The 24318-nt window shown below is 42.3% G+C and overlaps 1 protein-coding gene across 2 annotated transcripts in view; it reads left to right on the forward strand.

Annotated features, from left to right (window-relative positions):
• si:dkey-246g23.2 (solute carrier family 66 member 2) overlaps positions 1-24318 on the forward strand; it is a 50185-nt gene that overhangs the window by 14321 nt on the left and 11546 nt on the right. For both annotated transcript variants that reach the window (XM_047597184.1, XM_047597183.1), the window contains one exon: positions 19066-19282. In XM_047597184.1, the coding sequence (XP_047453140.1) occupies positions 19066-19282 (217 nt within the window). The remainder of the gene's footprint in view (positions 1-19065; positions 19283-24318) is intronic.

Genomic DNA, 24318 nt, shown 5'->3' on the forward strand with positions numbered 1-24318 from the left:
TTTAGATTTTAAACTTCTGTTTGGCTTAATTAGTGTAATCAGCATATAAAAGAAAAGTGTTAATTTCACATCTTTGTAACCCAACCCAGAAACATCCTTGGTCTCCCTGAGAAACAAACTTAACAGACCAATATCTAAATAATCTCTAAATTATTGTCCCTATGGAGGAGATTGTATTGGGATTTGGTTGTTTTTGTTTTTTTTTATTCACTTTCTGTCTGTTTTCCTTTTAATCCCTATTTCCTTTCTCTGACATTTGGAAAAAAAAATTATCCTATTTAAATAAGTTTTTCTCTTATCACAGCACTGTCATCTCTGGTGAGGACATATGGATTTGTTAGTTTTCAAGGTCTGATGCTTGTGTGTTGGGCCAGCTGTTCAAACCGACGGGAATCAAGCCACACTAATGATCACTAAAATACACAAGCCGCAAAAACTGCCGATAATAGACAAGTTGGTACCACACAGGAATTAAAATATAACGAATTCCTCCACCGATCAGGCATAACATTGTGACTCATATTGTGTAGGTACAGTATCTCTTGTGCTTCCAAAACAGTTGTGACTCATCAAAGAATGGACATGGGCCTTCTGAGGGCGTCCTGTGGTGTCCGGCAACAAAATGATGTGAGTGGGGGCCTTTGGGTCTTATGAGTTGAGGGGAGGCTCCTCTGTGGATCATCCCAAAGATACTTGATCAGTTTGGGATCAAGGTCAACACCTTGTGCTGCTTTCCTTGTTTTTTTTTAGTTGCTCCCAATCCGTTTTTGTGTGTCTGTGTCAGGCTGCATCCTGCTGGGGATGGCTGCTGCCATCAAAGAGTGTCATTGTTATGGGGTGGGGGAGTCTGGTCTGGTCTAGGTGGCCAGGTCCAAAAGCTTCCCAGCAGAACATTGTATTGTCACAGGATGTTCAATAGGGGTGGGGAAAAAATCTCGATATGGCAATATACCGCGTTTTTCTTCCGATACGGTATCGATTTTTAAACAAAAAAGAAAATGTCATGTTTTGGACCGAGCTTGAACAACTTCTGCACCTCCACCACCACTTTTTCTGTACAAATGCAGTAAATTGGAAATGGATCATTTTGATTAATATTGTTTTTTGACTTTTTATTGTCATCTGATTGTATTGTATTGTATTTTAAGCTGCGTTTAACATTTCTCAGTGAAATATGTAGAATATTGCAATATATCGCAAAATTGTGACTGAAGTATCGTATCGTATCCAGAATTTCCCCACTGTGGGGAAAAATAAAGGCATATCTTATCATGAAGAATACCAACCTATAATGGTCAATGTGATTTACTTCACCTGTCGGTAGTTTTAATGTTGTGGCTGATCAATCTTCTGCAGTGTCAGAGTGATGTGTGTAGAATGAACAAAAATATCCAGTTACTCCTACAGTGCTTGGAGGGTTAATGCACATTAGCCCTTGACTTCACAATGTCAAGGAGGTGGCAAGATAAACCGTGATTGCTGTCAGGTTTAAGCTCATTATTCCCTCAATGATTTGAACTGAAATGAGCAGTTCCTCCTCCTCCTTGCCTCTCTCATGACTCTGTGTGATGTTCTGATCAGACCCGATCAGAGGGAATATGATAGAGCCAAACTTTAAAAACCCTCCGGCTCACTCATTAAGAGAAAACTTTGCGTCTCATATTCTGACTCTTACGCACACAGACCTAGAGATGCCAATACCGCTGCCTCATAGGAAAGGATTTACCACTTTATTCTTAATTGGTATGTTTCCCTGTTTCAGTGGATCGCTCGCCAAATATACAGTGTTTGGGCTGTGAGGGAAGTTTGTGGCATGATGAAATCTGTGACACTTCATGACTCAAAAGTCACACGAAGAGTTTTTAAGATTCTAAACTTCGCAACAGTTCAGTACTGATTCATTTTGTAGAAGAGTAAGAACTTACATTTGTGTGTGTAGCGGATGGTGTTGCAGGGACTCTGCTTTCCTGCTGCCCTTATTGGTGAGGCGATGCTGTGCCCTGGGCACTCTGCAATCCATGAGACACTAGACTTGCACAGACTTCTCTGACTTGCCTCCAACACGTCACACTCTGCTTCCCGAGAACATCAGTGCCTGTAGGAGTATCCCCAAACACACACGCACACACACACATAAGTTTGTATCTTTGTGAGGACACTCAGTGGCATAATGCTTTCCCTAGCCCCTTACCCCAAGGATCTCAACTGAATGCCAAACCCTAAACGTTCTCCTAACAACATTCTGGGGGGAGCATTTTGGTCTCGACACCTAGGGAAATTTTCAAAATTGGTCACTCCATTAATTTCCTATGGGGAGATTTTGAACTTGAATAACTCCTGAATGGAAAGTCATAGAGACTTGGAAACGTGCTCAGTCGGACATAATTCGACCACGAGGAACACACTGGACTTGTCCTGTGTCTCTACGACCCTCCATTCCACAGGACAAGTCCAATGTGTTCAGCGTGGTTGAATTATGTCCGACTGAGCACGTTGGACTGGCGCAAAGCTCGTGGCCAAATTTAGGGGGTAGAACGTAGTTTCAAGGCTATCTGACCTGGGGTTCTTGAGATATCCGCATTTGTCGGAGTGCGACAAAGCCTTATTTACCCCTTACTCTAACCCTAACCATAACACAATTGTAACCTTTATCCTAAAACTGAGTCTTAACCCTCAAACAGCCTCATAAAAAAGTGAGGACCGGCCAAAATGTCCTCACTTGATGGTGTGAAGCTCAAACTGGTCCTCAGAAAGATAGCTGTACAAAAACACGCACACACACACCCACATCTATACAGTCAGACCATGACAAATCATAATGTCACTGAAAAAGTGAAAAAACAGACTGGCTGCAGCAGATCTTTGTATGACGACTGAAAGACTGGGACCTGGCGAGGGATCACAGGCTACACATCACACAAACGTCACATCAAGCTCTTGTGCAAACTCTCACAAGCGCGAAAGTTGTGATACGCACTTCAGCCAACATTATACAGGCACTCTTGCCACAACTGGACTAGTTCATTTTCCCTCTACTTCCTGTCATCTTATGATGTCACCTCCCTCTCTTTTTCATTGGCTCATTGACAGCATGTGGTTGCAGTTGGGTCGGTGATCACACCACCCAGTTGCGTCCAGAATCGTCTCAAAATATTCAAAGATTTGGGCTAACTACCCATGCCGACTTTGCCCAACTAGGAACTGTGGGTAAAATCTAGCAAAACAATCTTGTCAAGTGTCCTCAGCTTAACAGGCAGTGAAAGAACTACAGCTGCATCAGCTGCTGTGATACATAAAGGTAACACATTGTCCTCGGTGTTTCTAGGGACTATGAGTACTCTCTTCTTTTACTCTCATTCATCATTTCAGTTCGGTTCTGGGTGAGTTACTCCACCCAGGCTAGAGTTTTGCAGGCCAGATGTTGTTGTTATTTTATGTGCTAAAATCCTTCTTTTGATGCCTGATTCTCTGTAGATGTAGTTTTGAAATTGGAGTATCAAATTTAGACTTTAAATCAACTGGAGACTAACAAGCTGTTCTAAATAGTTTAACTTGGCTCCACAGTACTGTAAATACATGTCCCACTATAATAAACACCCTGACACTGGAACAATCTCAGCCAGAGAAAGAGCTAACGTCAATGTCTCTCCTCTTCTCTCTGTGCTGTTGAAGCAAACAAGTGGACACTGGTGCAACCTCACAGCAACAGCTCTGTTGTTGATACTTTTTTCCCCCCAATCTTTATCATGTCATGACAGGAAACACAAAAATAAAACACATGTAACTTGCTATGGGAGACTCATATTGATCCTGAAGAGGCTGGAGGTGTTTGTGAATATGTCCAGTCAGGCCCAGTCTACAGTAATCAGACATATTTGTGAAAATGATATTTGTTTCCAGAAGGTTTTAATGTTTTAATGTTTACATCCCATTGTGTTATCTGAGCTTATCCTGGAATCCAGTCCAGATTCCCCCTCAAATGTGTTTTTAGCAATTTTTACCAGGCAGTAAGTTTGCAATCTTACCACAGAAATAGATTTTCCTTTTTTTTTTTATGTTAAAATGAAGTCTTTGCCGCAATTTAATTAGCATATTCATTCAAATGCTTTCATTCCAGATGTTTGCTTTTCTGTGCCTGTTTCCACTGTCTGGAGATGGTGAAAAATACCAACAGACACAGATTCTGAAGACGTTATTTTTCCCCGGGGGGCAATTTAAGGCACATGTGAGCAGCATGACGTGCAAGAACAAGACACTTCATCTGTCTCTCTGATTGGTAACAGTGGTGCTGCAATCACGTGCTTCAGAGAGCAGAATCAAATATTTGCAATATATACTTAAAACTATGCATATTTTATCACGTCTTTATGTAAGTTCTTATGAATGCAATGAGGGAATTTCTTCTTCTAGCTCAAATCACTTGAACTCAACAATGAGATGGTTACAGTTTGATTGATTGAGGGCACTGTGGTGACCATAACCCAAGAATTCACACATGCGTGTGTGAATTTTGACAAAATAGGATAAAATGATGATATTGATGATAAACAATCCCATTTTAGTCCGGGGCCTTGGTTTACCACCTACAGTTTACCAGGGTCACGAACTACATCCTCCAGACTGATCATATGTTGTTTTAAGACTTAACTAAACATAACAAAAGCCACAATTGAATGAATTTAGTGAAATGTCATTAGATTACTAGACTAGTTTATTAAATTCTTCTTAAAGTTTTCAACACATACTGTACGTTATACACCGAGCAGCCACCACATTAAAACCCCTGAAGTAAATAACGTTTAAACCATCTTGTGACAGTTCAGTGTTCTGCTGGGAAACTTGTAGACCTGGCATTTGTGTGTTTGAGTAAAATGAGTATTATAGCTGCATGAAAAGCCAAAGGTGAAAACGCTCTCATTAAACTGCAATGGACATTGTGTTTGGGTGCACACACCGAGAGATGTGAACAGTGTAATGTAACCAATTGTGAGGGAAGGTCAATGGACATTCTATCTGAATAATGACTTTTAATGAGTCGCTGTAATGCTAATCACTGTGGACTCAGACTTCGTGATGAGGTAATTGTACCCTGAGGAAGAAGTGGTTGTGTGTGTGTGTGTGTGTGTGTGTGTGTGTGTGTGTGTGTGTGTGTGTGTGTGTGTGTGTGTGTGTGCGTGCGTGTGTGTCTGCGTTCCCCAGTGGACTGAAATGCTGTCCTGTGCATTCTGGGTGTCTTTCCCTGGATCACTTACAAATTTCACTTATTGCATCACATTCTGTGAATCTCTATAAATTGCTCAAGCAGGAAATGAAATAGCCATTGGTGTGTGGATATAAAGTGAGCGGCAATGATGTGTACGACACAGAGATTTGAGTTTTTCTCTTTTTTTAAAATGTTGATAAAAATGATAAAATGTCTTTATCAAGCAAATGTGAGCTACAGATTCTGCTGAGCTTAAACATTAGTTTATTGTAAGCGGTGTTGGATGAAGCACGTTTTCTACATCATCATCATCCTCCTCATGTCAGTGTGACTGAGCAGATGCGATGGTCTGCCCGTGGAACCACAGTGATAGTGTATCACACTCTGACGCAGACAGAGAACCGGAGCTGCTGCTGCTACTCTGCCAACACACTGCTCACCCTCTGTCTTCCTAGACATATAAAACCTCAGCACTGTGATTAAGTGGTAATGTGCAGGACTCTTCAAGTATTCACAACATTAACCACGCTGAAGCAGCATGAGGAAACGATCCAGCAGTCCACCTACATCTGAAGGACAAAGGACACTCCTTTGAAGACGACAACGTCACGTTTTTACCAGAGAAGACAGGCGGTTTGAGATAATGCTTTATTGATCCCCATTGAGGAAATTCGAATGCGTTTTGAGAGAAGAGTAAAGGAAGCTATAGCGCTGCATATTTTACAGATTGCTCTCTGGCTGACTTCATTGTGCAGAGTAAAGTACTTCTACGCAGTAGACATGATTAGCCACGTAATCTTGATTCTCCTTCTTCTTCTGTTTTAAAATTTTGGTTGCTTTGACGCCAGCCAACCGCCACTAAAACAGAAGATATATATATATATATTTTAAGTTTTAGCGAGCTTTGCCGCTAAGAGGAATGAGAAGGGTGTGGCTTTGATTCATAGCAGACTTTAAAAAATAACTGTGGACTTGGCAGCAGACCAACACAGATCAGGTCCCATCATTTTAAAAATGCCTGGACTAGCTAAATCAGGACATCCCTGCTGTTTGTACATGTTTGTAATGCTACTTGATATGCATTTCTGGTACATAGTATGTCTACTTTGAAAATTAATGTTCCATGTTCACATCTTTAGAGACACACACCTTTTTTTTTTTTAACAAAGGCCTTGGCCTCATACTAGTAACGACGCATCACACACTCTCCTCTGCTATGAAGGTCATGGTTTGATCTCGAAAGCCTTTGACACACACATCGTGATTATGGAGCTAATAATAGTGTCGCTGCCTCCCCCCGTCTTTATGTCCTGGACACGTTATCTTTGATTCACACCTGTTTATCTTTATAGGAAGAAAACCACCTATTGACAATGTTTATCCAACTACACCCCAATAAACAGTCCGGCCTCTTTTTGGGCCAATGTTTCTATGTTGTTATCTGCACTTCCCGACTCTTCCATGCGGTCGACGGCTGAGCATTATCAGACCGGATCACCTTCACACACAGCGAAGCTTAACTTTGACTCAGCGTGTGTGCACTAAACAGACAGTAAGTAGGGAGACAAAAGGTAAAACGGAGTGTTTATATCATAAGCTGCTGTAATAAGTACGGTATAACTACACCCACTTCACTGTGTGGTGTTTGTGTGTCTGTGTGAGAGAGCGCACGAAGGAGGCAGAGTGCGTCAAGAAAGGATGAGAGCCAAAGCGGAGTTAATTTGATCTCCTACCCCTCTGTCTCTGTCACGCTCTCCCAGCATGTGTCAGGATGGGCTCCAGCGATGCTTCAACTCCTCAGCTCCATCCACTCCACCCCTTCATCCTCAGCACCAAGGTCACCGTAGTTCAGGCTTCACTTCACTTCACTGTCCAGATATTATCCGTCAGACGCACAGCTCCACGGTCCACTGCTGTACTTTTCAACAGTTCAGTCTTTCTGGACCTTTTTATAGCAGCTGTAATCAGTCCAGCTGTAAAAGGTTCTCCTGCAGAAAGACTTTCACAGAGGGACTAATGGAAAGGGACAGTTCAAGTGATTTAAGACGTTTCAGCTTTACTATGGTGCTGATAGTCTGCCACTATTCACTTAAAGATATTGCACATGTATTGGGGTGATATTGCACATGTATACACTGATCAGCCACAACATTAAAACCACTGACAGGAGATGTAAAGATTATTGACCATCTTATAACACTTGAGTGTTCTGCTGGGAAACGTTTGGACCTGGCATTCATGTGGACATGTACCACCCACCTAGACCAGACCATACACCTCTACCCCATAGCAATGACACTCCCTGATGACACACACATAAAAATGGTTTAGGTTTAAACATGAAGAACAGCACAAGGTGTTGATCTGGCCTCCAAATTCCCTACCTCACAAACTGATCAAGTATCTGTGGGATGATCCACAGAGGCCCCTCCTCTCAACCCAACTCACAACATCGTGTTACCAGACACCACAGGACGTCCTCAGAAGGCCCATGTCCATTGTCTGATCATTCACAACTGTGTTGGAGGCACAAGGGAGACATACACAATATTAGGAAGGTGGTCATAATGTTATGCCTAATTGGTGTCATTAGAATTGACATTTGAGTGTCCAAGGATAACAGATTGTTTTGCTATTGTAAGCTTCTGTATTTCCTTCTGGAGGGTGGCGGCTTGAGTTTCTGGTGGTTTCCAGAGTGGTGGTGGTCACCGAGAATTTTCCTTGTAGTGGAGAGGCAACGAGAGGTGGCCATGTATGGCCTTTTTGGCTGACTGTATAAAACCCCCATCGTCCAGTGTGTTTTCGTGAAGGGGAGTGTTACAACCACTTCTTTTGCAACCATTTTCAAGTTTTATATCAGTGTATTATTACTACTATTTGTGCAGATGTGCATGTGCCATCCCTCATCGTTGATTAATGCAAAATACGATTGCTGTGATCTAAAATGAAAGAAAGAAATCAAAAATGGAAAAATATTTGTCACATGAATACGTTCGCTTCATCATTTTGGCTTGTCAGTTTACTGTTTGCTATAAGCCGATGGTTCTGATTAGTTATAAGCTTTCAGAAACACAAACTTTCCAATGAATAAATGACATTCATCAAGTTGAAATATGGTATTTTACAACTAATAAATCCAAATCTGACTCATGTGGTTGATGTGCTGCCAGACGATGTCTGCAAAAAAAGCAAGTCTGGCTGAATATTCAGTTACCAGATCCAATTATTTTACATTAAATCACCACCAGGGCTGAGAAAAGTCCTTGGTGCCCTAAAAAGAATTTAATTGTGGCGTGCCTTGTGCAGAAATTTGCAAGTCTGTTAAAACATAATAATAATCCAGCACTGTAAACTCTGGACGAATTCAAAGGCATTGTCTACTTTCCTGGACTTTCTTCCTCACTGTCAGCTCAGTGTCAGCTCTGTGCTCTGATGTTCTGCTATCAAACAAGCATTCACAACCTGAGCTCACTGTAGTCTAACAGCATGAATTGCCAGCGTGGATTCACCAGTTGAAAGCACTACTGTGTGTTAAAGAAAAACAAAAAAAAAAAAGTTAGGGCATGGATGATTTCCTCCTAAATCTCCTCATCTTTCTTTAGCCATTATTCTCGTCCTGATGAAAATAGATATTCAGATCAGCCTGTGGTTGCTTTTAAAGTTTGTGAAAACAAAATGATTAACAGATATTTGTCATAAATGATTTGAAGCCTGTTGTCAGAAATGATGCTAACTCCATGATGCTAACTCATCATGGCGTTAAAAACCTTCGAAAAACAAATATAAGACACTTCCTTTGAAATGTCAGACTTTCATATTCCCGTCTTCAGCAAATCCCAAACAAGCTGTGGACATCAAAGAGAGCGCACTCGAGTTTCTTCAGGCCAAACCACCCGCAGACACACACAGAACCTCTTGAAAAGATTTGAGACATTTGCAAATTTAACTGGCATGCCGTGCAAGATATCGAGGCTCACGCATTTGCTATCAGGACAACTGAAGGACGATGGCAGTGACGGGTTTCTTATCTCTCATTTTCTCTGCCTAATGGAACTTACAGCACTGCCACGATACAAAAGAATAACAATAAAGGATAGAAACAGATATGTCAGCGCGAGTGGAGGGAGTAGAGGTCTGCACAATACCCAGCAACTGAGCAACGAGCTGGGATCTGAGCCGAGGCTGGCTCCACGTTATATTCTGTGCTGTTGGGTTTGATAGGGCATCACTGTGTTGTTATATGCCCCGGATCTGTCTGTCAATATGTCTTACACCTGAGTTGATCCAAGGAGACTCGATATCGGCTCATGCAGGTTAACAATAACAGTAGAAAAACGAGTGTTTGAGGAGAGATGACAAGTGTGAGTTATGAAGTTCAAGGAAAAAATGACACGTACTGCAGCTCTTTGAAGACGTAGCTGCTTGTCAGCTGGTGACGCTGCTGTCAGTGTTTGTATCAGCTGTCTGTTGAGATCTGGGCCTGGGTCTTGGGTTCCTCCAGTCTTAGATCATTTTCACACCAGAGCTGTTTGGTCCACCTTAAACGGACCAGAGTTTGTTTCCTCCGATAGTCTGTTTTGTTTGAGTGGGTGTGAAAGCTCAACCTAACTCTGGTGCGGACCAAGCAAGTCCCACTTGGGGGACCAGACGGTGGTTTCGGTTCACTTTCAAGCAAACTATGGTGCGATTCGTAGGCAGCGTGAATGTGCAGCGGAGTAAACACACGACCAAATTCAGAAAGCGACGCAATATGCAGTTTATCTCATCGTTAACAACTGACAGCCGTTGTATTGAAGCTGCAACACGGCTTGCTTATGGCTAACGTCCACTCTAGAAAAGCCTCCACTTGTATTTTGTGAAGCACCAGTGTAACTTTTATTGGAAAGATGCGTATGTCGGACCGTGTCATGTTCACTTGTTGTTGTTTTATGCTGCTATTTAAAGCAGCATATTACTGCACATTTAGAAAAAAAAAATAAACCCCTTGTGGAAAAAAAGCATTTGTAACGATAACAAATACACTTTACAATACAAACACTTTAGACCGACTGTTTTTTCCAGTTGAGAGGGAGGGATTTCCCCTCCTACATCTTTCAACCACGTGATGTTGCTCAGAAATTGCAGTGTGAAAGCAGAAGCGAACCAAATGATAAATGAAAAAAACAAAAAACAAACAAAGCTCCCAAATCGAACAGAGTCCTCTTGGTCAGATGTGAAAGCGACCTTAGATCTCATTTACACACATCAGGCATAAAATTATCTCCTAATATTGTGTAGGTCTCCCTTGTGCCTCCAAACAGTTGTGAATCATCAGAGAATGGACATTCTGGGGGCCTTTGGGTCCTATCTTTGGGTCATCCCACAGTTTTTGATCAAGTATGGTATTACTATGAGGTGGGGGCACCTCTGGTCTCGGTGTGTGGTACGTGTCTAACATCAGGTCCAAAAGCTTCCCAGCAGAACATTGTATAGTCACAAGGTGGTCAATGTCAAGTCTCCTGTCAATGGTCATAATGTTATGGCTGATCGTGTATTTTGCTTGCACTCAACACAACACCACGATAAAACCTTTAATTTGAACGAAATACAGTCACAATTAAATTTGAATTGCCGTCCACCTGCCCCGTGCCTGACTGGATGAGAGCCTATTTTTCGGAGCTGACATACTCGCTCCCATTTATCTCCCTGCTGCAGGCGCCAGCCAGTGACTTTTAGGGCCGAAAGTGGACGGAGGCGCTAGAGCGAGAATGAATGTTAAAAGGTGGATTGGGCGGTGGAGGCGGATGTGGGAATTTGACAGACTATCAGAGAAGTCAGTGGACCTGAAGATGAAACACATGTTTTTAGTTGTGGAGATGTATTATACTCTGTCAGGATGTTTTCAAAGAGACACAGGAGTAGGTCATCAATCTTTTTGATGTGAAGCCGAACGTCTTCAGCAGCACATCTTCACACCAAAAAAGAATTGAAAAGACCTTTTCTAAAAGTTCGATACAGAGGTGTGTCCATTCATATGTATAACGTTGAAGTTATTCAGACCCTGTCGGAGAAGAAGCATGTGCTCTGACTTTGATATGGAGCACTTTAGCATCCCGGTATTATTCTTTTCTAAAGTGGGTACAAATGTGGAGTCCATTAGTGTATAACAGGGGTCGGGCGGTCACGGGATTGTTGTTGTGAGTTGCTGATGCCAAAAGAGCTCATTAGTTAAGCCTCGCCTCGGTCAAGAGACCAGAAAGAACACGCACATGCTCTCAGTGTGGAAGCAATCACTGGTGGAAAAACACTGTCACGGGTCACCAGCAAGGTCAAAGCTGCACACTTTCAGAAGTGCTAATGCAGCAGAAACTCAGAGGGAATACGTGCTCTTGACAAAAGATTGCCGACTGCAGACTCGTTTTTCTCTTCCTCTTTACCCCTCCTCTACACTCACAGTTGTGATCTTTTATTTTCTTACATGCTGTGAACAAGAGGGGATGTATGGAGCTTTGCAAGGTTCCCATACTGGTTAAATGAATAAGACATGGTTAATAGTTGAGTAGTTCACACATACTACATGCTTCATATATCCATATGTAAATGTAGTTGGATAGATACTTTATTTATCCCAAGGCTTAATGTGAAGAAATGTGTTTTTATTATGAGTCTCTGGGGTCCTTCTTTCAATGGAGCTCAAAATGAGCACGTAATGATGAAACTGTCAACAAATGCTTTATGTGCACCGATCAACCTCAACATTATGACCCCCTTCCTAATATTGTGTCACTTTTGTCTCCAAAACAGTTGTGACTCATCAGAGAATGGACATGGGTCTTCTGAGGGTCTTTTCCTCTGGGGCTTTGGGTCCTGTGAGTTGAGTTGAGTTTGTTTGAATGTCATTGCTGGGGTAGGGGTGTCTGGTCTGGTCTAGGTGGGTGTTACATGTCTAAGTAACATCCACACAAATGCCAGGTACAAAAGTTTCCCAACAGAATATTGTATTGTTACAAGACGATCAATGGTATTTACTTCTTCTTGTCAGTGGTTTTAATGTTGTGGCTGATCGGGGTGTGATGCTTTTGCTGGCTCAGCATCACAACCTAACTCCTGTTTGCTATTAACATTTACATTTCCCTGTGCTGGCAAAAAAATAGCTATTATTGCGGAGAATGTGTCGAGATATATTAACAGAGGAATCATGTTTTCTTTAATGGATAATCACCTGTGCATCATTGCGTTAGTTTAGAATGAGCCTTTTGTAAATACATAGCATCTACCATGATGAGCTGCTGTGTTTCTACAGTAGCCCAAATTGGGCTTAATCTAAATACTGAAACTAGAGAAACAGCCTTTCAGATTTTTATAATGCAATATCAGCTGACATTGGAATGGGTAAGGGGAGGACTGTTCAGTCAGAAAATAAACACAAAAAAGTGCAGATTTTATTTATTCTGCATGTTGCACTATAAATACTTGCAGCCTCATTTTGCTGACTCGTTATTCGTTTCAGTTTTTCTTTTCCTTAGAGTCTGCTGTTTTTTTATTTCACATTAGTCGTGGAGGAAGTCTGGCTTGGGTAAACTGACTGTTCTAGTGACATTATGTAATGAAATCCTTTGAAAGAGGGGTTTTATTGGGTTTGTTTCCATGTAACCTTGCAGCTAACGTTGCCGGGAGAAAACCTTTATCAAGAGGCCCGCAATGTCTCACTCACAGGCATTCAAGCAAGCCCCTATGAACCAGCAACTTCTGAATCCATTACTTGGATGTTTCAGCTTGAATGACTTCTGTAATATGCAGAGTAATATGCAAGTGGATATGCATGAGACGATGCACACAGGCTGTTTTCTGTTTTGGCAGATTTGACAGCGATGAGAGGGCCTACTGCTGCGCTGCCTTGCATGTGGTCCTCTGTCACAACTTAATTTATTTTGTTAATGCACTGCACACAGAAGATTAGACCGGAGGATGTGCTGAGGACAAATCGGTCACTGAAGCAAGAAATCCCAAACTGGATTAGACACATCAGCTGAAAATATTTTGCAGCAGAAACGAATTGAAGCTCAAACACACTATGCACACACGCAGAGATGCTACAAGAAATTAAAAGTCACACTAATTGCACTGGACGTTGAAAATCCCCCGGGTAAAGTGTGACCTTAAGTGCACTGTCACGACTTACTCTTTTTGGTCTTCACTGTCCTGACCATTTTCAAACCTTTCAGTTCTAATGTTTTTCTGACAGATAAGCTATTCATTTCTCTTTTAAGACCTTTTCTAAGACCATTTAACTTGGAGCTCTTTTTTTTGGCAGCCGACAAATCAAATTAAAAACGTATCCTTGTGGGTCAGATGTTTCCTTTTTTGCAGGAACCAAACACTTCCAGTAGCTGTCGTCTGCACTCAGTTAGAGAAGCACTGAAGAAAAAAGTTTTACAGAAATAGCGTGTGGCGTCACCACAAATAACCCCTGTAACACATGGCTGGTCCAGAGAGTATGTTCTACAAATGGTGCTGCTGTTCGTCCAGTTTGACATTGCATCTAAAAGAAAAAAAAAATCCAATGGGAAGAACGATCAATATAAAACATTCTTGGTCATTTCTAGACTCATAACAACATTTTTGGTTCATCATTTAGGTTTTTGTTGCTTTACTTCATTTGCATTGAGTCATTATTGCCTGGATCTTTGGAGAGATTCGGAGAGATTGCCGGGATTAATAGTTAAACTGCTCAGTCAGCATTTTCTCGCAATAAATTAACCAAATGTTTTACCAATTTAGGGAGAGGACATAATTTTAGAAGCTTTTGAATTAGTCAGAGAGCTGACTGCAAATGCGGTGGAGCCTTTTTCCGTCCGTCTTCCTGTCAGAGATATTGAGCCGATGAACCAAGTTGTGTTTCAACCCCACCCGACCCTTTTTTTCCCCCCTGGTTTGTCAGTCTGTTGGAAAGAGCTCAGAACGGCTCAGTGACTTCCCTTTGGTCCAGTGTGTCTGGGGTGTTCCTATTAAAGCTTGTCAAGGAGGAATTAGAGCTTTTTCTGACATGTCTGTGCTGTTGTTACTCTAAGGATCTGCGTTCATGGACTGAAAAAGCAAAGGCAGTCTGCAGGTTTGGTTTACAGATTCAATGACACAACCCCTTACCACGGTTTCTGGATTACGGTTGCTCACACTCTCTGACCAGTCTGTGGGCAAACCTAGGAAACAAATGGAGGTTTTACACACTGCAGTAATCTCAAAAGTCCGAGCTGAAGACGAGGCCGGTGGGCCGAAGCACCGAAGAGACAGTCTGCACAAGTCAAATGTCAAACAGCAACTTTCACACATCTTAAAATACACAGACTCAACAGAGCTGAGCCAGCACAGCTCACAGCTCTCTAGCTGTCAGTGTCAATCGCCGTCTCTGCCCTGGAGTCCCTTCTCGCCGTTCCGTATTGCAATCACAGTCTATCTGCTCGGCCTAATGGGAAAAGCCTTGAGTTTAGAACTGTATATCTCCTTGACTGACTCGGAGCGACTCTACCTCTGACTTACCCACCCCCTCCGTCCCTACATCCGCCTCTAATCACTTTTCTTCTTCTCTGTACGGCACGCAAATCCTGCTAATGCCGTCGCAACTCCAGACACACACCTGCACAAATTGATTGACTTTATCCTTCCTGAGCAACTTTGCTCCATCTCAGAGTAACGTCGCACACATATATCGACGTCCTCCGGGCTGAGTTTTTTTTTTTGTAATTGAATTGTTTGATCTTGAATGGGCTTTGTGTACACAAAGAGTGTGACTGAAGAACGAGCGCCTCGCCTCCTCCTGGCACTCCGGAGTCTCCGGGGGCCTTTGAAGTGGGGCCCTGGCCATGACACGTACCAGACAGGAAAATGCTGTTTGGAAAAGGCCAAGCCACCTGTCTTGTCTCAGGGGGATGAGAGAGAAGCCACAAATTTTTTACAACAGCGTGTGAAACAAGGACTGAAATACTGAGAGGAAAGAAGCTGGTCAGTCAGGGAAAGGACGATGGTGATAATGCTTGATATTTAATTCACTTCAATTCAGTTGTATTAATGTAGCGTCAATAACAGTACAAATTGTCTCAAGACGCTAAGCCTGAAGGCAACGGTGGCAAGAAAGAAAAGAAGAGCAGGAGAAACAAGATAGACGAACTACATCGGACTAAAGGAAACACGTAAAATCTAATAATCAAGATATAGCTGATGATGATATGTGACAGTTTGAGAGTATAAGAGGATTCATGGGCAAGTTGGAGAACTGGTTGGAGGTTAGATACACAGCACTCAGAAGAAGATGGAGGGGGAGGTGCAGCAATCAGTAATAGAGGAAGCCTCGGCCTATAGCAGCTCAACTAATGGCTGGTTAAGTCCAGTCCTAACTATAAGCTTTGTCAAAAAGGAAAAGTCTTGACCTTAAAAGAGCCGTTGTCTGCCTCCCGAACACAAACTGGGAGCTGGTTCCACAGGAGAGGAGCCTGATATGAGATGATGAAAGATGCATGGCTTTCTCTCTTCATTATATTCTCCCAACAAATTTGATTGTGTGGGTAAACATATAAGAGGGAGGGAGAGCGTAGATATGGGGAGGGGTTGTTTGTGTTGAGAGGTTTTCTACCTGAAAATCTCAGAGCAGTGTCGAAATAGCGTCGCTTTCATTATTGCTGCTGTCAGCGCCCGGCTTCCGGTGTGCAAAAGGAAATGAAACTGTGCTTCCATGTTCTTGATAAAGGGCAGCCTCCCCTGGTTCTCACGTCTCCCTCAGTTAGCTGCCGGTGGCTGCCGTGACTCAGGTTTGATGTTGTTTTGAAGTAAAGGGGCGTCCGGAGAGCGTAGGGATTTGTGAATAGCTTGTCAAGAGCTGAAGTGTGCCAGGTTGCCTGTCTGCAGGTCTTTGGCTTCTGTCCATGTCATTGTTTCTGACGGCAGACGTAGGCACCCCCCACCCCCAGGGAGGCCATATTTGTCATGTCACGTGTGAGTTAAGTGAGCTGAGGAGCACGTGTGTTTGTTGTGTTGTGCCTCTCTGTTGTCAGCTGTGGGCGGTGTGTCTTTTGTGGCTGTCGGTAATAAAGCCATTAATCATGTACGGCTGTTTGCCGCAAACATGCCACGCTGCTCTCGCTGCAAGATGTCTCACTCCCTCTGTCCCGACATTCAGCATCAGAAAGTGCCCGCTGGAGTGGAATGGGAAACGTACCCGCCTGGTGTTTGGTGTGTTTGCATATTACATACATCTTATCTTAAATGGATGAGTCCCTGTTGCAGATGGAGACTCACACACCTGGAAAAGCTCCAGGTTTTTTTTTTCCCTGCTTCCCGTGTGGCTCTTTAATGTATTCCCAGTACTGCATGTCCAGGGTCCTGTTCACAAGAAGACAGCTCTAAGAGCAGCTTGCGCCGAGGACGTATTAAGATCTAAGAGCTTTTATCTGTGAGAATGCCAATCTGTCCGGCTCCACATTGAAGAACCATCCACTCAACAGACTTCCTCTACATTTGTAAAACATTAAAATGTCCATAAGAAGTAAAAATACTCTTTTTCTGCAATGAAGAGATGCACCAGTAGTAAATGGTATCTGGTATTTAACACATCACCTAGTTGCTCGCAGCGCTGCTCTGAGTTTATTACTTGTATCCTTCACACGGCAGCAGGATTGATACCAGCACATCCACACTGAAAGAGTTGTGACAAGCAGAACTCCATTAATTACTTGTAATCGTAAATTATCCCCGACACGGAGACAGGAGCTGTCACAGTTTTATGACAAATTATATTGCGTACTTAACTTCACTTCAGACAAGCGCTCTGCCACAAAATCATTACTTTCATTGAACTGCATTCTGATGTCAGGTTATAACTTACAGCAGAGAAATGCTTTCTATTTGCGGCCGGAGTCACCAGGACACATGTTAGTGTCAGGACAACTGACACTCCATATAGTGATGAAAACCTTTTCTATCATTTTTTAATAACTCAGTGAATTTTGGGTGTCAGCAGTTCTAACCTAATTTCTTGTGGCAGGATTAACAATTTATAAAGTCGTAAACAACTTACTAAACTTGTAATATACCAAGTAATGTTCTGGTCTTATTACTTACAGTATATTACATGTTCACCCGATTCAAAGGGCAGTGTGTGTAGGCTGTAATTTTGGGCTTTATATAATAAAAAATATTTGTCTTGATTATGTTTTAGTTGACTACTCTAACCATAAATAAAAATTGTCTTAGCAGTGCAGCAAGTTTTTATCCCAAATCTAAATTCTGACCTCAAGCGGTCAGAAAAGTTCTTCCTCTTTTTTTTGTGCAAAATTTAAATGTGGTGTATCTTTGGGTTTTAAACTTAGCTGAACAAAAATGAACTTTGACACAGCTACATTCAAACCATTAACAGGTGAAGTAAATATCATTGACCATCTTGTGGCAGTAAAATGTTCTGCTGGGAAACTTTTGGACGTGGCATTTGTGTTGATGTTACGTAGACATGTAGCACCCAGACAAGTAAAAAAACATGAAGAACAGCATAAGGTGTCGACCTGGCCTCCAAATTCACTAGATCCCAAAATGATCAAGTATCTGTGAGATGATCCACAGAACCCAAAGGCCACATACACCACAGGACACCCTCAGAAGACCCATGTCCATTCTCTGTTGAGTCACAACTGCTTTGGAGGCACAAGGGAGAAATGCACAACATTAGGAAGGTGGTCGTAATGTTATGCCTGATTGGTGTTGTTCACATTATAGAGACCAGGAACATAAGAGACAGTTTTAATAGACATCCAATTCTGTTACAGGTTAAACCAAAAAAAATGTTTGTGTTGCTGATACTTGACTTGCAATACAGTCTCATGCACACATATGCACATGTTCATGTATTTTCTTCACAACGGTGCAGCCTGTGTGTTTGGGAATGTTAAACCTGACGGCAGCAGCACATGTGGAAGTCATGTACCATGCAGAGTCATGCTTGCATCTCCACACTAACTAATGTGCTCCTACTGTGTTAAGTCATCAATCCCCGCTAGCCGATGTCAGCTGATTTTCCACCACTCAATGCTCATACATAAGCAATGAGAGATTGTCCATCATCATGCATTATGGTCCAAAGAAGAGATGGCTGATGGGTAGCTTATTTTAAATATAGTCATCCTAATGTGTCCTCTGATACGCTTTCCTTGGCAGCCCCATACTGAACCATACTGTGGACTCACTGTCACTGACGCTGGCAAGAAATTCAAAGCTGGACCGCTGGGACTTTTCACGTTAATTTACTTCTGCTTTAAGATAACGCAATCATTTTTTTTACTACCTATATAAGCAAACAAATAAAACTTTGGTCATCCTGTCTTTCACTGTAATGTAAAGGCACACCTGATAAATAGAGCTCTGTCAGTGAATAGATAGCTTTAAACCAGAGGTAATAAACTTAAATGTATTGCCTGGCCTCTCCAAAGGCCAGGTTATTCCAAAGTAATAGAAATGTAAAAGCTTTCGAGTATCTCATTTATCTTTGTTCCTCTCACTTATGCATGTGCACAGTATTGATTTAAGAGTGCTGTCTTTGCAGAATTTCTATGTGTGTCCTTTAATAAAATGCCCTCATTCCTGCACTTTCCTCCTGCCTTCGTTTTCCTTCCAAATGGGCCCTCGTCACATCCCATCTCAATAGTCTGCCGCTTTTGCTTTTGTGTTTCCACGTATGCACATACTGCACACATTTTAAGTGTGTTCTCACCCTTACCTTGCTCCTTTGTTCGATAGTCATGTCAGGCTCCGTCACAATTCCTTGCTTTCTGTTTCCTTTCTCCTCCACCAGTCACCTATCCAGTTAATTTGACTGTTAATTCGACCCCCCCCCCTCTCTGCAGATTTGGACGTGCGCTACTTCTGGAAGTGGAACGCGTTCGAGGACTACCTCCTCTTCTGCTTCGGCTTCACCGTTCTGTGTGCGGTGGTGACCCTGCTGCTGCTGGACTCCGCCGTGTTCGTCGAGACCCTGGGCTCCCTGGCCGTGGTGTTTGAGGCCATGCTCGGCCTCCCTCAGCTGCTGCAAAACTTTCACAACCGCTCCACCAGAGGCATGAGGTACGATAACACTGGTTCCAAGGTCGAACGTAGCCCTGCGGTGCTCTTGCTGCTCTCACACTGGCTTAAAAAGGCACAATCCCAGTGACGCCTTAAAGGATCACCAACACAATTAACCTTAACGCTCGAGGAGCCCAAGTCATTTACACTCCCATGTGCAAAATAAGCTAATAAGATCATTTATAGTCAATAAAATCTATATAAAGAAGGAAGTTAATAGCATTCATTGGAGGTAATTCCAGCTATCACTGGATGAGAGAGACCCCTGATAGGTAGCCAGGGCAAACACAATGTGGCACAGCCTTTCTGTGCAGACCTAGCATGTTCTCCATGTGCCAGTGTGTATTTTCTCTGGAGACTTGTTCCTGTTTGAAGACACGTTTGTTCGGCCGTAGCTGGGGACCTGAGTGTGAATGGTTGTTTGTCTTTATGTGTTAGCCCTGTGATAGACTGGTGACACATTGATTTAACTTCAAACTAAAGGAATCCATTGTGCATTCAGTCCTTCATTTCATGCATTGCAAAGCAGAGAACTAAGAAAGAACAAAGGGTGATGATAAAAATGTTTTTTCTGCCCTGTTAAGAGAGTCAGTAGATTCCATCTAAGAAATGTAATTAATAGAATTACTAAAAACTACATTTGAAGATGATTCATGAGGTTTATCTTGCAGCTTGCACCCACTTCAAATTTAAGGTCACCTTGAATGAAGTGAGGGAGAAGAGGGTGACGGAGGGATGAAAACAAAGCCCTTAGCTTGCATTATCCCGTTGAGATTACATCAGAACCTGTAAAGGTCAATGAGTATAGTGATTAACCTTTCAGGTAAACGACTCGAAGATCAATTATGCCCCTAATGGCAGAGAACCACGTGTTAATTATGATCATTATTACCTCATCATGTCTCTTGTCTATTGTAGGAGCAAAAACCATGCATCGTGTGTGTTAGTGTGAGGGTTTGTCAATGCACAACTGGTCCTCTTTAGGGAAGAGTCACCATGTTTAGTTTTCAGTAGGACATACAGACGTTAGACCTGAGTTAACACGCATACCAGGGGGGCGTGCCGAGAAGAAGAAAAGCTAAAATTAGACATCTGCAGTGATGTCAGTGCAAACTCTCTAAGGGATTGGTTTCATTTTCCATATCTTGAGTCAGGGTTCCTTGTACACGAATGCCCGCCGACGATATGCGGCTTGTGTATCTGTGTGTGTTTCATTCTATCGATCTCAGTGACCTAGCTGAGCAGATGAATAAAACGCCACACTCAGCACTTGCCTATGATGTTGTGACCCTCGTGATGAGTACTTAAGGATGCTCCAGTTTGTTCAGTTGAGCTTGAACAAACTGTTTTCCAGATATGACGACGTGGCACGTAACCAGCACTTCATCTCCCGCGATCCCAAGTGAAATAGGCACTTGTTGTTGTGCAGTCAGGTTCCCCCGAGCCGTGTTACTGAGGCGCAATGCTGAGTGGATGAATCTTTTTTTTTTTTCTTCGAGGACTACTCACCTTTTCCAGGTCATCCCAATGGTCGATTTTAAACAGATGCATGTTGTGGAAAAACAGGGCAGAAAGAGGAGAGGAGGAGCGCGAGAGGCATAGACAGCTATGTTCAATCACACTCAGCGTAATTATACCGCCTGCCTGCTATCGACCTCCTTTCTGTGTGTGCGCGGCGTGCAAACACGTTCACACCCGTACCCCAACGCTCCAGGGAAATCGAGGAAGGTCTAGAGTAGTGATGGAAAGATGGCAATGGAAATAAAAGGAAGACTGGATGAGTTTAAAAAAAAGAAAAAAAAAACATGACTGCTGTGATGAAGAAATACGACGTGGCAGGAAAAAGTAAATGGACCCTGTCAAACTATTTTTTCGCACATCATCTTTGAACATAAATTCCAGCCAGATCTTCTTAAATTTAAAATTATAGACAAGCACGGTCTCTTTTTACTAACACAAAGATCAGTCCATTGTCATTAAAATGCATCATGTAATAGGTGGTTTACACTTCTGAGGTAAGCTGATTGTTTTGGATCAGTAAAGAATCAGTAAGGTTAAGTGAGGAGGTTTGGAGATACAGACATTTGTATGACTTGTGTTTGGCGAAAGTCGCCATTTTTTAAAGTGAAGCAGGAAGTGGAAGGTCATAATGTTCTGCCTGATCAGTGTGAATTAAAAGGGAACATGGAAGATGTGGTCTCCATCTGGGACTCATGTAAAGACTGATAGGGATCCTCTTTAGCAGCGCCTGGGTGTCCTGTATAAGTGTGACACATTGTGTTTCCAGTCACTACTTGACACAGACTTTTCTGTGAAATGATGTGAAAAGAGTGAGAGCTTAAGGCTAAAAGGAATAACTGGAATTTTTTTAACTGCCTGCTTAGCTTGGCCCACATATATCAACTTTGCAAGTATTTTGTGTGCACACCGTTGATACTACAAATCCCAGACTGCAGTAAAATAGCTGAACTTTTGACATCAACAATCAGCTTCTCCTCACAAATATATTGACAAACTCATCAGCTGAGACGCTGATATTCTGGCATCAGTTCAAAGTGTTGATAACGGCGAATTCATACAACATACAGATAATGTCAGGAAACCGTACTGTGGACTGTTAATCTCATAATGTCATATTAAAAATAGCATTGTATTGATCCCAGTTGTTAAAATAGTCCAGGAGAAAGTGTATAAACTCTATATAATGGTTTGGATAAAGTTACATTCATATTTCTTTATGAATGATTTCTGATAATACACTGAGAAAGACGAATTGTGCGTAAATATCCATTCTCGTTGGCCTGTTTCTGATTGAGTCTGACACCACTGGTCTAACCTAATCACTGACTGAGTAAACTTTATTATCCGGGGGGTGGGGTAATAAAGCTGAGGACTGCTGCTGCAAAAATGTTTTGTGGACTTCTACAGACTGAAATATTCCCTCGGTCTCAGTCTGAACTCTGGGGAAGTTTTATGACGTGATAAAAATCCACACCTCATCCTGTGGAATCAGTAGCTTCAGTCAACTCTGATAAGGACTGAACACGTTTAGATTTACGACATCCGTATCAGGAAATAGTCTCCTAATCGTCCTATACAATCAATTAAAATCCTGCTAGGTCATGCAACAGCCCAGTCATTGGTGAGTTACTGCCTGGTCACTTTCTCATTTGTGCTCAATAAATCAGCAGGAACGCAAAACAGAACACTGCTTCTTTGCTCTGGAACAAGTGAACCAATTAGCGGGTGTAAAAGCATGCCTTCATGTTATTCCAAGTATTTGTTTTTATAATATTAGTTTTTATATATAAATTTGTAGGATTTGCAAAACCAAGAGCCGTACGTGCTAAGAATAAAGCAGTTTCTCACAATTTGCTCAACACTGACTTCATCGAACTGCCAAGTTCACATCTGACAGCGTTTGGTTGTTGAACGCTGCACCACCTGACATCTGAAAGCGCTCATTACTCTGGTGGAAGCTACAGTAGAATGTGGAAGTTGCGAATTATTTATATAAACAGCGTGTCTGTGTGTGCAGGTGATTGTTGCTCCTCTGCTCCTCTGCTCGGTTGCCAGGGATGCCTGCTTGTTTTTTCCCTTTCCCCTCTCATTAAACTTTATCTATTTCGCTTCCCATCCCATTCTCTTCTTGCAGCTCTCCACCAGCGCTGCCAACTTTCGCAATGTCACTCGGTAAGAGTGGAGGACATCGAGGTTGGAGGTGTATCTGTCACACTGACAGTAAACTATGCAGATAGATACAGGACTGTGTCCTGTCCTTTGAAAGACTTTTCTGTGTAACTTTTTTCTCCTTTTTTCTTGAGTTTGTCATTCTCTATTGCAATATACACACCGATCAGGCATAGCATTATGACCACCTGCCTAATGTTGTCTAGGTTTCCCTTGTGCCTTCAAAACAATTGTGACTTGTTAGAGGATGGACATGGAGCTACTGAGGGTGTCCTGTCTAGGTAACATCCACATGAATGCCAGGTCCAAAAGTTTCCCAGCAGAACATTGTGTTGTCACAAGATGGCTGATGTTATTTACTTCTCCTGTCAGTGGTCATAATAATCCAAAAGAATATACATGTAAAAATCTATCGCATTTTGCTGCATACTCAGCTCCTGTTCCCTTTCTTTGTCAGTCCCTCTTCTGCACCTTCCCAGCTAGGATCTTGTTTACCGCTTTCGGTTCAGGGCGTCCCCCTTCAAGCATTAATGGCCGCCCTATTATCGTGTTTCTTTAACGGCAGCTTAATGGTGGTTTCACGTTTCTCCTGAGGCAGCCATTACCTTGAGGCCACTTCAGCCGGTATCTTTATATGTACAGCCTGACACGGTGGAGTATGATGTAGACACTGTTATGACCTCTGACCAGCTGTGACCTGTTTGCAAGCAGAGCCCACAGGTGTGAGGCTTTCAGTGGTACACAGTATGCTGTAGAAGATGATAATTATTTGACTTCATCATTGGATGAGCGCTATATTTGTATTCTGAAAAGAAAATCTGAAATCCTTTATATATGGATTTTTTTGATCATGTACTGTATGTGTCACCTCATACTCAAGTAGTTTTGACAGGTAACTAGTATCTAAATGTAAATATAGGTGAAGCCTCCTCTTTACTGGGGCTGAGAAGGGGACGTGTGATGGATGTGCAACGGGAAGGATGAATCTTTTGAATGCAATTGATTCCATTGTTATTTTTCATGAAGCAATTCTAAAATATAAATTGAATATTTCTGTACTCGAATAATGAAATGAAATTCCGTCCGCTATGTCCATTGCAGATCACAGGAGGCGGCTTCAGCGATCGTGTTGTAAAATTGAATGCATAATGCCACACCTTTGTTACCTTTCAACCTGTGTGAGACGATTGTCAAACTCTTTTTGGCAATTCATCACTATTTTGTGAATGAAACCACAGGTCGAGAAACGTAGCACTGATGGTACTAGTATGGTCTGAAGACTGACTTTAACCTTGGTTGCACACACTACACTATGGATGTGTGGTAACATTATTTGCAGTTGGAAA

This window comes from Mugil cephalus, chromosome 10, assembly GCF_022458985.1.
Source record: "Mugil cephalus isolate CIBA_MC_2020 chromosome 10, CIBA_Mcephalus_1.1, whole genome shotgun sequence".
NCBI lineage: Eukaryota > Metazoa > Chordata > Actinopteri > Mugiliformes > Mugilidae > Mugil > Mugil cephalus.